Raw genomic sequence first — 15,411 nt, 5'->3', positions numbered from 1 at the left:
ACTGTCAGCAAATACCACAGTGTCGTCTGCGTATCTTATGTTATTGATACATTCTCCGTTAATTCGAATTCCGGCCTCAACATCATCCACTGCTTCTTGAAAAATTTCCTCAGAGTAGATGTTAAACAGCAGTGAGGATAGTATACATCCCTGACGGACCCCACGTTTGATTTTGATATCGTCGGATTCTCCTGCCTCTGTCCGGATAGAGGATGTTTGATTCCCGTATAGATTGCTGATAATTATTAAATCACAGGTGTTAATTCCAATATTGGTTAATATCTCCATCAGCTTGTCGTGCTTTACTGTATCGAACACTTTATGGTAATCAATGAAATATGCATAAATATCGCAATTTACGTCTCTACATCGTTGAAATAGTACTTGTATACTAAATAGAGCCTCTCTTGTACCCACTGCATTTCGAAAACCAAATTGTGTTCGGCTGATTTTTTCTTCGGACAGTCTATATATCCTTTGATGGATAATTTTTAGAAATAGTTTTAAAAAATGGTGATGGTTCGGAAATCACTGCAGGATACGGACTTTGTTTTCTTTGGTAAAGCAACAAACGTCGACTTCAACCATGTTTTTGGTATTACTCCGCTTAAATATATGTCGTTAAATATTTTGGTTAGGCGTTGAGTACCATCGGTGTTAAATAGTTTTATGAGTTCAGCATATGCATTGTCAGGTCCAGGAGCTTTGCCATCTTTTAGTTGTGATATTGCTCTTTCCACTTCATCTGATGTGATTGGTAAGTGGTCATCACATATGTAGCATGGAGATTGTTCGGATCTAGTATCATCAAAGAGTTCCTGTATGTATTTTGTCCATATGCAGATTTCTTGATTTCTGTCTGTGATGATATTCCCCTGTTGGTCTCGCAATTTGCTAGCTGTGTTGGATTTCTGAAGACCAGCTGCTTATTTCACCTTTTTATGCACGTTGTACTGGTACAGATTTTTAATAAGTGTCACCAGGTTCATTGGTGCGCCAAGTTCTATTAAAATTGACCACAGATTTATCCAGCTTACTGGCACACGTGATGAGAAATCCGAAATATGAAATGTTACATGTAATTAACCAAGGAAAGATAGAGATAAAGCGTGGCTCGGACGCAGAAAAACATCCTGGCTTAGGAACCTATGCCAATGGTATGAGAGAGTGAGCACCACGACACATTTTAGGTCAGCTGTTGTAGGGGAGACCGGGGCAAAACGGGATACTTAAGAAAGAAAACATCATAGAAAGAAAACTAAACTGTGCAAGTGATCCAATAACTGATTTTATTTATAATTCAAATTGCATTGTTATTTGGTTATAAATAACTTAACTTATCAGTATGATATTCCCATTTTGCCCCGGTTACGGGGCAAAATTGGAAATGCTACGAGGCAAAATGGATATGTATTTTAGTCAAGCTGACAGAGTTCACAAATATGAGCACCTTCGCCTTCATCCTCAAGAACTGCTTAGGAATTATGAGCCCATCCATGGCAGACACTACACACTACCCATCCTTCAGTTGACTGCAAATATAAGTATCCACAGTAGATGCAACCACAATCTTCATCATCTTCTGATGAGTCAGTGTCCATCTCGTTTTCTTCTTTAGTTTTTTTTATTTTTTTTATTAGTTTCATTTTTAGTCAGATTCTTTTTACAAAGTTTAAATGCTGTAAAGTAGTGGCAACGTGGGAGAGCGGGGCAAAATGGGATAATATCCCATCTTGCCTCGACCGCTTTGCCCCAACAGACATAATTTCAAATAAAATTAGTAATTTCGAACGTAATCGGTATAAAATGATTCACAGCACGCAATATTAAAATTCAGTAACATATCTATCATATTTGAATGAAGAACGTGATAAAACTTGCTTACTCACCTTATAGCACTTATATAAATATCACCAAACTTTTTAACAAAAAAAAAGAAAACGGATTTTATGTCTGTAAAGAAGCGCACTACGTGACTAGAAGTTTCTTTCTAATGACTGAAGTGAGTCAACATATGTTCATTAGAATGGTGCTATTTCCGATATTATGACGACTATAAGTTATGCACACCGATGCATTTCCCGTTCTGCCCCGAGCCTCATTTTGCCCCGGTCTCCCCTACCTCCAGAACCGGAAGTCCCAGTTGAAATTATTTACCCTTACTGTCTTGCCCTATTCAAGTACTGTTATTTGACATCTTATTTTTCTTTCTCTTAGGAATTAAATATTTTACGCACTTTTAAAATACTTTTCTTTTCCCATTCATTCATTTATCACAAGTGCGTACACAAACATATTAAACACATTTAAATAATATAGATATTAAATAAAAGCAGTGGTGGATCTAGACATTTGCCTTGGGAGGGGAAAGCCTTAGATGGGAACTTCCAATAAAACACCAACCAAAAGACATAAAAAAGATAAACACAAACTACATAAAAGACATAAATAATAACTTATATTATGCGTTACCGGCCAAACCCGATTTCAGGACAAACTAGTTTGGCCTAGGCAAAACTAGTTTGTCCTGAACGCGTTAGGATAAACTAGTTTGGCCTAGACCAAACTAGTTTGTCCTGAAATCGGGTTTGTCCTGAACGCGTTAGGATAAACTAGTTTGGCCTAGACCAAACTAGTTTGTCCTAAACGCGATAGGATACACTAGTTTAGCCTAGGCCAAACTAGTTTATCCTGATATTAATATGGATATTGCAGGAAACCGCCTAGTATAAACATATATACCTACAAAGCCGAAATAAATAGATAAAAATAAAATACTCTGTAATTGGATGTAGGATAATTGTTTTTAATAAAACGATAATAATTAGTCGTTAAAACTAATGAACAATTGCTAACACAAACTAATGAACAATTGCTAACACAAACAATCATTATAAAAAACCTCAATTATAAAAATTATTATTTATTTTTCTATCGAATGTTTTGGTGCATATGTAGTATCATGCCTTCTTCCACTTGCATCTGTTCGTGGAGCAGTTTTTGTTAATTGAAGCTGCAATTGACAAGACCTTGCCCTGAACCAACTGAATTTATCATAGCTTATTAACAGATTCGTGGGTACGACTGCATACGCAGACACTTACAAAGGCACGTGACTGTCAACATATGAAGTTATATCCGTGGATGTGTTAAGTAAGAGAAAATAATCCCAGAATATGGTATCTGAAGGACACCAAGTTTGGTGCAAACTTTGTAAAATCCTTCGTCATTTTGCCTGTAAGCATCAATGTCTTCTCTTAGGTTGACATTAAAAGTATTGTCTATTATCTTCCTTAAATTATCTTCATTCTGAATGTCATTTATGATTTCTTTTCTTGCTGCAAAGATGAAGTCGAAAGTCCTAAACCAAGGCTCTAAAATATCATTAATGGCTGCAGCTACGAGAGATTCAAGAACAATTTTAATTTTTCAAATACACCTGCAACAAAAACTGTTCCATAAATAGATGCAAGTACAAGAAGACAATGATATCCCGCAATTCTGTGTCGCCAAATCCCTCCATGAAAAAACATATAATAATTTTTATAATTGGGCTATAATTATTCTATTTGTCAAAAAAACACTGAATATTTTTACTTTATCCTACTACATATGCAGTATGAGTATAATAGATAAAAGTTATAGGATCGTGCAAAAAAAATTTTTTCAGATTTCACTTTTTTTCGACGTTTTGAGTCCCCCTGAGTCTAAAAAGCAAATAAAAAACATGTCGGAAGTATGTACGTATGTACGTACGTATGTCGCCACCGCCCAGCAAAAACTACTGGACCGATTTCGATAAAATTCGGTATGAGTAAGTTTAAGAGAATTCTGTCGAGAAACTAAGCTTTTGAAGAAAACCTCTCAAATGGGGGCCGAAATAGGGGGTTATTTGTGGCCCATTTTTGCAAATTTTGACCGAAACGAATGAAATTTAACTTAAAGTTAGCTCATCGATAGGTAAATAGAAACACGGAATTTGACATTTCCAAATCCAAAATGGCGGCCAGCATGGCCGACCGCCCACCCGATACATTTCCCTACCAATCTAAAAACTTGTTTAAGATAAATTTAATTTGAAAAAACATTTATATAGCCTAAAGATGGGGCTATAACAAGAATATTATCGTTTTTCAGAAAAAGTTATGGGTTGCCTATATTTAAGGGGTCAAAATTTGACATAAATTTGAACTAAATTTTCTCAAAAATGACTCCAAGGAATTTGTTTATTTTTTGATATATTTTTGATATCCTATCGGTAAATTGAATAACACTGGTCAGATTGATTTCTTAACTCCTCATAGGAGGGGTATTATGAATTTTTTATAAAAAAATATTCGAGTGCCCGTAACTACCTCTGTAATAGAAACTAAAATTTGGAATTTGGCAGAAATATATAGTAAACTAAAAAGGGGTAGTTCCCTGGATTGGCTGTATACCTTATAGTTAAACAAACTGGAACATGAAGTAAAAACCACTTCTATGTAAAAGGTATATTTACTATATAAATATACTATACTATATAAATACTATACAAATATATAGTACTTTGTTATCTATTAGCACAATAAATTTTACCCACAATATGGCTTCCGGTTTAACCGGAAATGAAAAAAAATCCTAATTTTTTACATACGCCCTGTATATTTTTTACATATTTTGAAAGAATGTAAAATTATCTTTCCAATGACATAAAACTCGTTGCTGTAACTCAAAAACTCGAAAAGTTACAGAAAATTGAAATTTTGCTGGAATCTTGTGTGTGTCCCCTCTCACGCGATCATAGCAGAGCATTATTATAGGGCAGTCAATGAGGGTATTTGGCTCCGAATTCCATCCTACTACATCGATGTACTTAATATTTTCACAGTAAGTAGGGAATAGCTCAAGAAACAAAATCTACCCTATATCCTATGGCGCTTTTATCTTGGGGCAATTCCCACCCCTTCAAGGGGGTGGAAAATTTATTGGTCAAAATAAGCATGGAAGTGGCTAGAGAACCTATTTTTAAGCAAAAACTGATTCATACTTTTTTTTTGAGAACTCGATACTTTTTGAGTTATGCGTAGTTGAAAATTGGCCATTTTCAATTGAAAATGACACGTTTTCGGACGGTTTTTTGTGAATACCTTAAAAACTATGCATCAAACTAAAAACACTATATAAAATTTTTTTTAATTATAAATAATAAAGAGATTCGTTCCTTCGTAAATTTTCTATTTATAATACAAAAAGAGATATGGTAGATAAAAAGAGTTTGTTTTTTGATAAATGCTCAAAGTGCTCATGCTTTTGTAGTGTTTGAAAAGGCCGTTAAAACGAGCACCGTTAAATGTCGGTTACATTCAAACTAAGCGAGATATGATGCAAAAAAATATATGACTAATGTACTTTAAGGAAAAATGAGAAGTACATACATTTAACCCCTCAGTCACCAGAATCTAAATGCATTGTTTTTCTTTTGCAATACCTCTTAATATAGTGTTATTTCTACTTTCAAAAAGTTGGACGCGTGAAAAAAATAAGATCAAATTATAGAGCGCATTTTTAAATTTTCTTAAAATTCTTCCTTTTGCTCCATGCAATTCGAAAATAAAAATGTTCTATCCCCGAGAAGTGGTGAGAACCGGCCCCATGATAAAAGTGCCATCGTATATAGGATAGACTTTGAATTAGGAGATTGGGCTTTGGGCTACTCCCAAAATTTCATTACAATCAATGCAGTAAAATGCAAATATTGTAAACTATTAATTTCTCAGAAAAATGGACTAATTTTAGATGAAAGTATGACTAATATTCTATTGATTTATGCAATAATCTATAGTGTGTCCCCGAACATTTTCTCAAATGCGGGAATTAATGATGCGTAGAACCATAAAATATTTTCAAGTATACAAGGTGTTTCTAAAATATCAAAATAACGAGTAACTTTGTTATTTTTATAGAATGCCAGTATCTAGTACGATAACGATAATAGATCGGTACGATAAACTCGGGCGGCCCTTCCGTCCAGCGTTTTTATATGATTGTTTGTATTTTCAATTGTCCATTACTTTATGCCGAATCATTATCATTTTAATTAAATGATTGATTTACATCCAATTTCAGAGAATTTTATTCGGTTAATCTATTTATTTTGGCTTTGTAGGTCCTACTATAATGTTTATGCTAGGCCGTATAGTCTATTAAAATAAAATTAGACTACATGTAACTCAAAATATAAATTCGTACAGGTTGAAACAAATTTTATATCAAAGTTTAGGTGGGTACAAAAGATATTTTCAAGAAAGTATCCAAATCATACAAGGGGATCATTGTTTATATAATTAAAAAGGGGTCATTTTTGCAAAAAAATACTTTTTTAACTGCTGAGGTCATTCAATTACTAATGAAGGTATATAGGATTGTTTTCTGCAAAGTTGAGGGGTAAATCTTTCACATAAGGCTTACTAAATTAAATTTGACCTCCTATTTATTTAAATAATTATACATAAATCTTGAAAAACAAATTTGCAAAAAATTATTTTTAGCGTTTTAAATAAGCACTATAAAATATCTTATTTTACAAGAGGAGTTGCACTATATTATAAGTATTAATCGAAAAAAAATTGGTCCAAAAATATTTAATATTTTTTGAGATATTGAATTTGTTTATTAAGTGTTTGTCTACCAAAGAAATATTCACCTGTATTAAATCTTTAAATTTAATAAAAAATTAAAAAATTAAATAAAATTATTTTTATTTTTTTGTATATTTTCGATAAATGTATTGATAAATTCAAATTTCAATTAAACTTTCCCCTAAAATGGCATTTGAAAATTATTCAAATTTGTTTATAATTTGTTTTTTTAATAACGTCGCGGGGATTAAATATTTTGAAATGCCGTTTCGATAGTTGAGTTCCTGGGAATTTTTTACTAATTAACAAATTGTTTTGTCTTTTTTCGTCTTCTTTTTTTTGGAGTTACATTACTACGGGCCCGTTTAGGGTTAAGTTTCATTAAGAATCTCGAATCTCTAAGTTGTAGATTCTAGACCTAAAAATATTAATATTCATCTAAAATCACTTAAATAAAATGTGGCTACTTACTGAGTTACATGGTGTTTTATTTAAAAATAAAAAAATTATTTTTACCAAGTACTTTCAAACTATTTGAAGTATCCTTATCATACTTGGCAGAAAGTGTGGGTACTATACAGTCTACTAAATTGTGATAAATAAAAGTTTCTAGCTACTACCAGAGGCGTGCGACATGGGATAGTTAATGGTTGCCCCTTTCCAAATTCTACGCCACTGAGGGAATTACTATTTTAGCGAAATTTTTCGATTCTCCAATACTTTTTATGTAAATAATATACTCTTTGCTGGTAATGATTAAGTCATTAGTTTTCGAGGTATTGGACGTTAAAAATGAAACAGCATAGTTATTTTGATTCATCCGTTCATTCATTTTAAACTTCCAATTCCAATATCTCTCAGCCTGATGACTTTATCGATAGCAGTAAAGTTATTTACATACAAAGTATTGGAGAATCGAAAAATTTCGCTAAAATAGTAATTCACTCAGTGGCGTAGAATTTGGGAAGGGTCAATCATTCACTATCCCCTGTCGTACGCCTCTGACCCTAGCTAGAAACGTTTATTAATCACAATTTAGTAGGGTGCATAATAGCCACACTTTCTGTTAAGTATGATAAGGATACGTCAAATAGTTTTAAAGTACTTGGTAATAATAATTTTTAAATTTTTAAATAAAACACCCTGCAACTCAGTATGTAGCCACATTTTATTTAAAAGATTTTAGTTAAATCCTAATATTTTTAGGTCTAGAATCTACAACTCAGAGATTCGACATTCTTAATAAAATGTAACCCTAAAAGGGCCCGTAGTAATATAACTCCAAGAAAAAAAGAAGAAAAAAAAAACGACAAAAAAATTTGGTTAATTAGTAAAAAATTCCCAGGAACCCAATTATCGAAACGGCATTTCAAAATACTTAATCCCCGCGACGTTATTAAAAAAAATTATAAACAAATTTGAATAATTTTCAAATGCCATTTTAGGGGGGAGTTTAATTGAAATTTGAATTTATCAATACATTTATCGAAGATATACATAAAAGTAAAAATAATAAGATTTAATACAGGTGAAAATTTCTTTGGCAACAACCGCGTTTTTGCAATTGAAAATAGAGCAACATTTAATAAACAAATTCAATATCTCAAAAAATATTAAATAGTTTTTTGGACCAATTTTTTTTATTAATACTGATAATATAGCGCAACTTCTCCTGTAAAATAAGATATTTTCTAGTGCTTATTTAAATCGCTAAAAATATTTTTTTGCAAATTTGTTTTTAAAGTTTTATGTATAATTATTTAAATAAATAGGGGGTCAAATTTAATTTAGTAATTCGTATGTGAAAGATTTACCCTTCAACTTTGCAGAAAATAATCCTATATACCTTCATTAGTAATTGAATGACCTCAGCAGTTAAAAAAGTATTTTTTTGCAAAAATGACCACTTTTTAATTATTTAAACAATGATCCCCTTGTATGATTTTGATACTTTCTTGAAAATATCTTTTGTACCCACCTGAACTTTGATATAAAATTTGTTGCAACCTGTACGAATTTACATTTTGACTTTTTTTATTTTATTAGGCTAGTACTAGTTTGTCTTGCAGTGTCCGTATTAATATCAGGATAAACTAGTTTGGCATAGGCCAAACTAGTTTATCCTAACGCTCTCAGGAAAACTAGTTTGGCCTAGGTGAAACTAGTTTGTCCTAAAATCGCGATTGGCCGGTAAAATATGCATTAAGTTCCCTTAATTTTCCTAACTAGACTGTTTATTGGGTTGTGTTTGTCTGTTTGTGGCTTAAGTTTCATCTTAGATAATATATTTTTATGTTTCAATTTGTTTCTTTAATTTTGGACCTTGTTAGACAGGGGGGATTTCCCCATTTTCCCTCCCCGTATATCCGCCACTGTATACAAGCAGGCACTTACTTCAAAATCAATATTTCTTCTAGCTGCGTCAACATCTTCCTTGGAATTTGTTAAAGGCTGATACCACTCACAGTCTGCAGATAACGACATCTTAGCTTAAAATAAAAATAAGCTAATAAAATATAAAGTTCTCTGCGTTTTTAAAGGTGTGAAACACTACAAGTGTCAAACTTGTAGTGTTGTTCTGGTCTTATTGATAGCAATCAGTTTACAAACGTTTTGGAAAAGGGTTGACTCAAAGTTTCTCTCTTGGTTAGAGTGGATCTCTAGGGGAACACCAAATCGGCTGAAGAATTCCTTAACAAGTGCCTCTGCAACAATAGCAGCTTCTTGATTTGGTAACGCATATGCCTCGGTCCATTTCGTAAAATAATCCATGGCTACCAGGATATATTTATTTCCAGCATTAGTTTCTGGAAATGAATCAGCAATGTCGATTGCTACTCTTTCCACAGGACTACCAACATTGTACTGTTTCATGGGTGCTCTCTTTTTACCAACTGAACCATTACTGGATGCATACACATACAGTTCACATTTCCGGTACCATCTCCTTATATGATCTTTACATTCACCCAATAGAACCATTGTCGAACTTTTTGCAGAGTCTTCATAATATCAAAGTTTCCACCTGATGCACCGTCATGCAACTAACGCAATACTTCTGACACTTTTCTTTCAGGTACAATCAACGAAAGCTTAGATTCCGTACCATCAAACAGAAAAAAAAGAGATGCCTTTGAATTGAATACAAAAAGTTACAAACAATGAGGTACTTCGGTGCAGGAATAAACAAAGAAATCTTTTAAGCACGATCAAAAAGAGGAAAATAAAATACTTGGGTCATATGTGTTGTGTTTTAAAGATGAAAGATATTAATTACTCCAAATTATAATAGAAAGTATGATCGAAGCGAAGATCGGTGGGATATGTGCATTTTATCAATGAAATTCGATATTTTTAAGACATTCCAGAAGCGGCTACAGATAAAATGTTTTAACAAGCCATTAATCATTCAGAATTAGTTGACGGATATTAGTAAAATAATTACAACGATAACTGAACGATAACTATTTAATGAGTGAAATTTAAAAAAATTTTCTACTTTAATGACAAAAAAAGCAAGCTCATTAGCAGAACACAATTAAAAATTATTTTGAACATCATATTTGAAACATTATTTGGTTGAAAAATCTTATTTTTGTTGGCAAAAATATATTAATTTTTATGAACTAAATTACAGTTCTGTTTATCTTAAAAAGGATATGTTTCACACAGTGTTGCCAAACTGGATTTTGTTATTTTGAGTGGAAATTTTCCCAGCGACCTCCGAGGGTAAAAAGATCTGTGGGACGACGCCATGGCTGAAGGATCTCAGGAAATGTATTAACCGCTAATCTGCAGAAATCGTTCGTGCAGCACTTTCCAAAAGCTTATAAAAAGGTAATACTTTCCAAGCATTACCATTTGTATCGCCAAACTTCGAAATAGTCCAGAAAAATAAGATTTTTCTCGTGACACATTCCCCTCCAGGCCGAAACCAAATTTTTTGAGTAGTATGGACATCTATAATAATAACCTATATGTTTCCTGCAGCCGACTTTGATGATATACATAGTTATAAACAAATGAAGATCAAAAAACGGTAAATTTTCGTTTTTTCGTCTATTAAAAAGTAAAGGATTCTAAACAAATTTGAGAATAAGAAACTCGTAAATCATATAAAAAACTTCAACATGGCGTTCGCTGAATATGTCTATCCTTATTTGTTACTTAGAAAATTGCAAAATAAATCATAAGTTTTGAGATTTTATAAATGTTCATAACTTATGTAAAAATTAAGTTAGAACCTTCTTATTACATGGAATGCTGAGATTTCTTGTGCTTAAATTATATTTTAAATTTCAAAGAAATTGGTCAAATAGTTTAAAAGTTATTTAATTGGTTTATCCCAAATTCATGTTTTTTGCAACACTATAACTCAGAAAATTATGAGGTTACAGTAACACTTTGACAGTTTATGAAAGAAGAACATTTATACTATTAACTTAATTAAAGAAAACTGACAAAACAGTGTAAAATTATTTTGCAAAAACAATTAGAATAACTTTTTAAACGTTACCCGTAGAAAAATTATTTTTTCATATTTAGAAAGACTGAATTTTTATACACATTTAGAAAGAAAAACAATTGTCCTAGGACAACTAGGCACGAAGTTAGCCCTCCCCCTTTTTTAATTCACATGTTCTTGCAAAATAATTTTGCAATATTTGGAATTATTTTTTGTCATTTTTTTTTTTTTTTTTGAATTAAGGTACTGGTACATAGGGCTTACAATACCGGGATTCCGGGATCCCGAATACCGGGATCCTGGACGATTTTTGTCCGGTATTCGATTTATCATAAAAATACCGGTATTTCGATATTAGCTTCATTTATAAAAAGTAAATTGATGCACAATAAACTTTCTTCTAAGATATTTTTTGCTATTACAAAAATTTATTTTTGAAGATAAACAACAAATATTATCATTGTGAAAAATATTTACTAAACACGTTTATTACACATACAAGTCAAGTATGTATAGCGCTTTCTAAAAGCGTGAATGTCGTTAATTTAAGGCGAAGGGTTATATCAGCTTCTACAACCAAATTATTAAATCTCATATACAAATACATAAAATGAGTTATATAAAAATTCTTAAATATTTAAAATTAGACTACTTTATTTTATAAATAAACCGTAAGATTTATTAATCAGATTTATTTTTACATTTTCAGATCTATTTTTCATTTTTTTGTATTGTGGTGTATAAATTAGGCTCACATATTTTCTGAAATATTAATAATAATTGAAAATATATAGCGGTCTAAATACAGAGTAGTCCATATAAAATATTTGTCACAGTAATTTAATCTTTGTATTAATATATTTTTTCTACAACCGTGTTAAAAATGCAATTTTTAGCACTCCATACGAGCGTTAAAAATGCTACTTTAAGTCACTAGTGCTTTAAAATTTTTATGGCACTGCAGTTCGTATTGACCGTATATAGTATAGTATAGTTGATCCAAAAGATGGCATAACCCAGACATCCAAAGTGAAAATTATCCTTCAACACCAAATTGTTCTATATGGTCCACATAATGTTCAGAAAAAAGTCACACCATTTTGAGCGTCGGGTTTGGGGGGGAGAGGGGGGAGAAATCGGTAAATTCATAGTTTTTTAGGTTTTTTGTCAATATTTCTAAAACTATGCGGTTTAGCATGAACAACCCTCTATACAAAATTGTTCTACATTAAATTTGACATAAAAAAGGTTCTATGCATAATCTTTCTAAAATGCATGGTTCCAAAGTTACGGAGGTAGTATAGTATAACTGGTCCAAAAAAAGGCCTAACCCAAACATCCAAAGTAAAAGTTTTCCTCCAACACCAAATTGTTCTGTATGGTCCACATATTGTTCAGTAAAAAGTTACACCATTTTGAGCGTCCGGTTTTGGGGGCAGATGGGGGAGAATTCGGTAAATTAGTAGTTTTTTTACGTTTTTCGTCAATATTTCTAAAACTATGCCTTAGCGTAAACAATGTTATACACAAAAATGTTCTACATGAAATTTAAAACAAAAAATCTTGTATACATAATTGTTATAACATCAACGGTTCCAGAGTTACGGAGGGTGAAAAGTCGAGGTTTTCGATACTTTTTATATTTTTTGGGCAATGTATGGAATAATTATACCAAAAACCCAGACATCCAAAGTGAAAGTTATCCTCCAACACCAAATTGTTCTATATATATGGTCCACATAATGTTCAGAAAAAAGTCACACCATTTTGAGCGTCGGGTTTGGGGGGAGAGGGGGAGAAATCGGTAAATATAAAAAGTATCGAAAACCTCCACTTTTCAGCCTCCGTAACTCTGGAACCGTTGATTTTATAACAATTATGTATAGAACCTTTTTTGTTTTAAATGTTATGTAGAACATTTTTCTATAGAGCATTATTTACGCTAAAGCATAGTTTTAGAAATATTGTAGAAAAACGTAAAAAAAACTACTAATTTACTGACTTCTCCCCCATCTCTCCCCCAAACCGGACGCTCAAAATGGTGTAACTTTTTACTAAACAATATGTGGACCATATAGAACAATTTGGTGTTGAAGGAAGACTTTTAGTTTGGATGTCTGGGTTAGGCCTTTTTTTGGACCAATTATACTATACTACCTGCGTAACTTTGGAACCTTTCATTTTAGAAGGGTTGTGCATAGGGCCTTTTTTATTTCCAATTTGATGTAGAACAATTTTGTATAGAGGAATGTTCATTCTAAACCACATAGTTTTAGAAATATTGAAGAAAAACGTAAAAAACTACGAATTTACAGATTTCTCTCCCCTTTCCTCCCCAAACCCGACGCTCAAAATGGTGTGACTTTTTTCTGAACATTATATGGACCATATAGAACAATTTGGTGTTGGAGGATAACTTTCACTTTGGATGTCTGGGTTTGGGTCTAACTATACCATACTAATAGGCAATTTTGATGTAATGTCAAAAAAATATAAAAATGGAATGTCAGTCAAGTTCAAGTACAATTTTTTGTACATATTGTCCTGTAATTACGTTTGTAGAAAAAATATTGTATGATATGCGTGTTAAAAAGCACATTTTTAAGGCACTCATGTAAATTGCAACTTTCACATGCGTGCCTTAAACGTGTACTTTTAACACATATCATAAATAACTATTAAAGTTAAATTAATTTACAAAAAATAGCAAATTTCATAAGTAAAAGTTACTATCCTATTATATGCAAGATTTATCCTAGAATCAAATATATAGTTTTTCTATTTGCACATTTTTTGTATCTATCTATTCCTACTCTCTATGTAATGTTATAAACAACATCTACTCATTTCAAAACAAGATTTAATAGGTTTCATATATTATTTAATAACAAGTCGATATAACAACTGAGGATAGTATAAATATAACGTGTATATTTTTTATTCATAATCCCGGTTTTAATACCGGGATCTCGGTATTTGAAATTTTAAATACCAAATACCGGTATTGAGATTTTGGCTCGGTATTGTAAGCCCTACTGGTACACTTTAGAAGACCAAAAATAAGCATTTTTTCAAGATTTTTTTCTCAGAACCCTTATTAAAAATGAACATAAAACTTATTTTTTCATATTAATATCTAATTCTTAGAGAATACAAAAAATCTTTTTAAACGATTTTCTTTAGTTCAATAGCTTGCGTCAAATCTTTAGACGTTAATTTGACTGCCTTTTCTCAAATGCCAATGAATGAAAATTTACAGATATATGCATTTGCTGGGACAATACAGGAATACTCAATAAAAAAAATTTTATGTTTAATAATTGTTTAAATAGAAAAAAAAGCGATTTTAATGGAAAATGCTTAAGTTCTCTTGTTTTTTACAATGTAAAAACTTGAAACTTTTACGGATTGTAGCTAATGATATGAACTACACATAATTTCACTTTTTACGTTAATTATTTACGTTATGCTTCATAAATAAACAGTAAAGTTTCAAATTTTGAACGCTCTTACATTTGTTTATATAAGAATCGGCGCTTATTCGTGTCAAATTTCAATACGATACGAAATAAAACTTCAACCAAAACTCGAATTCAAAAAATTCGTGTTTTTATCATAGTCTTAGAAAAACCACCGGTAGAGACGTTTTGTCCTACAATTAACATTAAAATTCGTTTTGACATATTAATTAAACGCTTTCCTTTAGCTCAATCGCTTGGGTGAAATGTTTAGACGTTAATTTGATTGCCTTTTCTTCAATGCAAATGATTAAAAATTTGCAGACATATGCATTAGCGGGAACAATAAACGAACAGTCAATATTTTTTTATGTTTATTAATAATTGTTTAAATAAAAAAACGATTTTAACGGAAAATACTTAAATTCTCTTGTTTTTTACAATGAAGAAACTTGAAACTTTTACAGATTGTAACTAATTATATGAACTATAATAATTTCACTTTTTACGTTAATTGTTTCCGTTTTGCTTCATAAATAAACAATAAATTTCAATTTTTTCGCCGATTCCGACTACTTTTCATGTTAGTACATCATATTTTATGTTTTATACATATTTTAATAAACATGACGATATATTTTAATGTTTGAAAAGTGTAAGACTAAAAAGTAAAAAATAAAAAAAATTGAAAAAAGAAATTTTAAGAAGCGCTTTTCTTTAGTTACGAGTGACCAAAATTAAAAATATTATAAAAAAATCAACTAAAAAGCAAAAAATATGAAAAAATCTAACACATTCGTTAAAGAAAAGCGTGGAGCGAAAACCGTTTATTCGATGAAGACGCGCCACGCTTTTCTTTGACGAATGT

General features: G+C 31.4%; 1 protein-coding gene across 2 annotated transcripts in view; it reads right to left on the bottom strand.

Moving 5' to 3' along the window:
• The window catches only part of LOC114333357 (myrosinase 1), a 117,769-nt gene that overhangs the window by 91,352 nt on the left and 11,006 nt on the right, over window positions 1-15,411 (bottom strand). For both annotated transcript variants that reach the window (XM_050643386.1, XM_050643387.1), the window contains exon 4: window positions 9,015-9,109. In XM_050643386.1, coding sequence (XP_050499343.1) covers window positions 9,015-9,109 — 95 coding nt within the window. The remainder of the gene's footprint in view (window positions 1-9,014; window positions 9,110-15,411) is intronic.

Source organism: Diabrotica virgifera, chromosome 2 (genome assembly GCF_917563875.1).
Source record: "Diabrotica virgifera virgifera chromosome 2, PGI_DIABVI_V3a".
Classification (NCBI taxonomy): Eukaryota; Metazoa; Arthropoda; class Insecta; order Coleoptera; family Chrysomelidae; genus Diabrotica; species Diabrotica virgifera.
The sequence above is the reverse complement of the archived record's forward strand: the minus strand, read 5'-3'. Positions and strand labels throughout refer to the sequence as shown.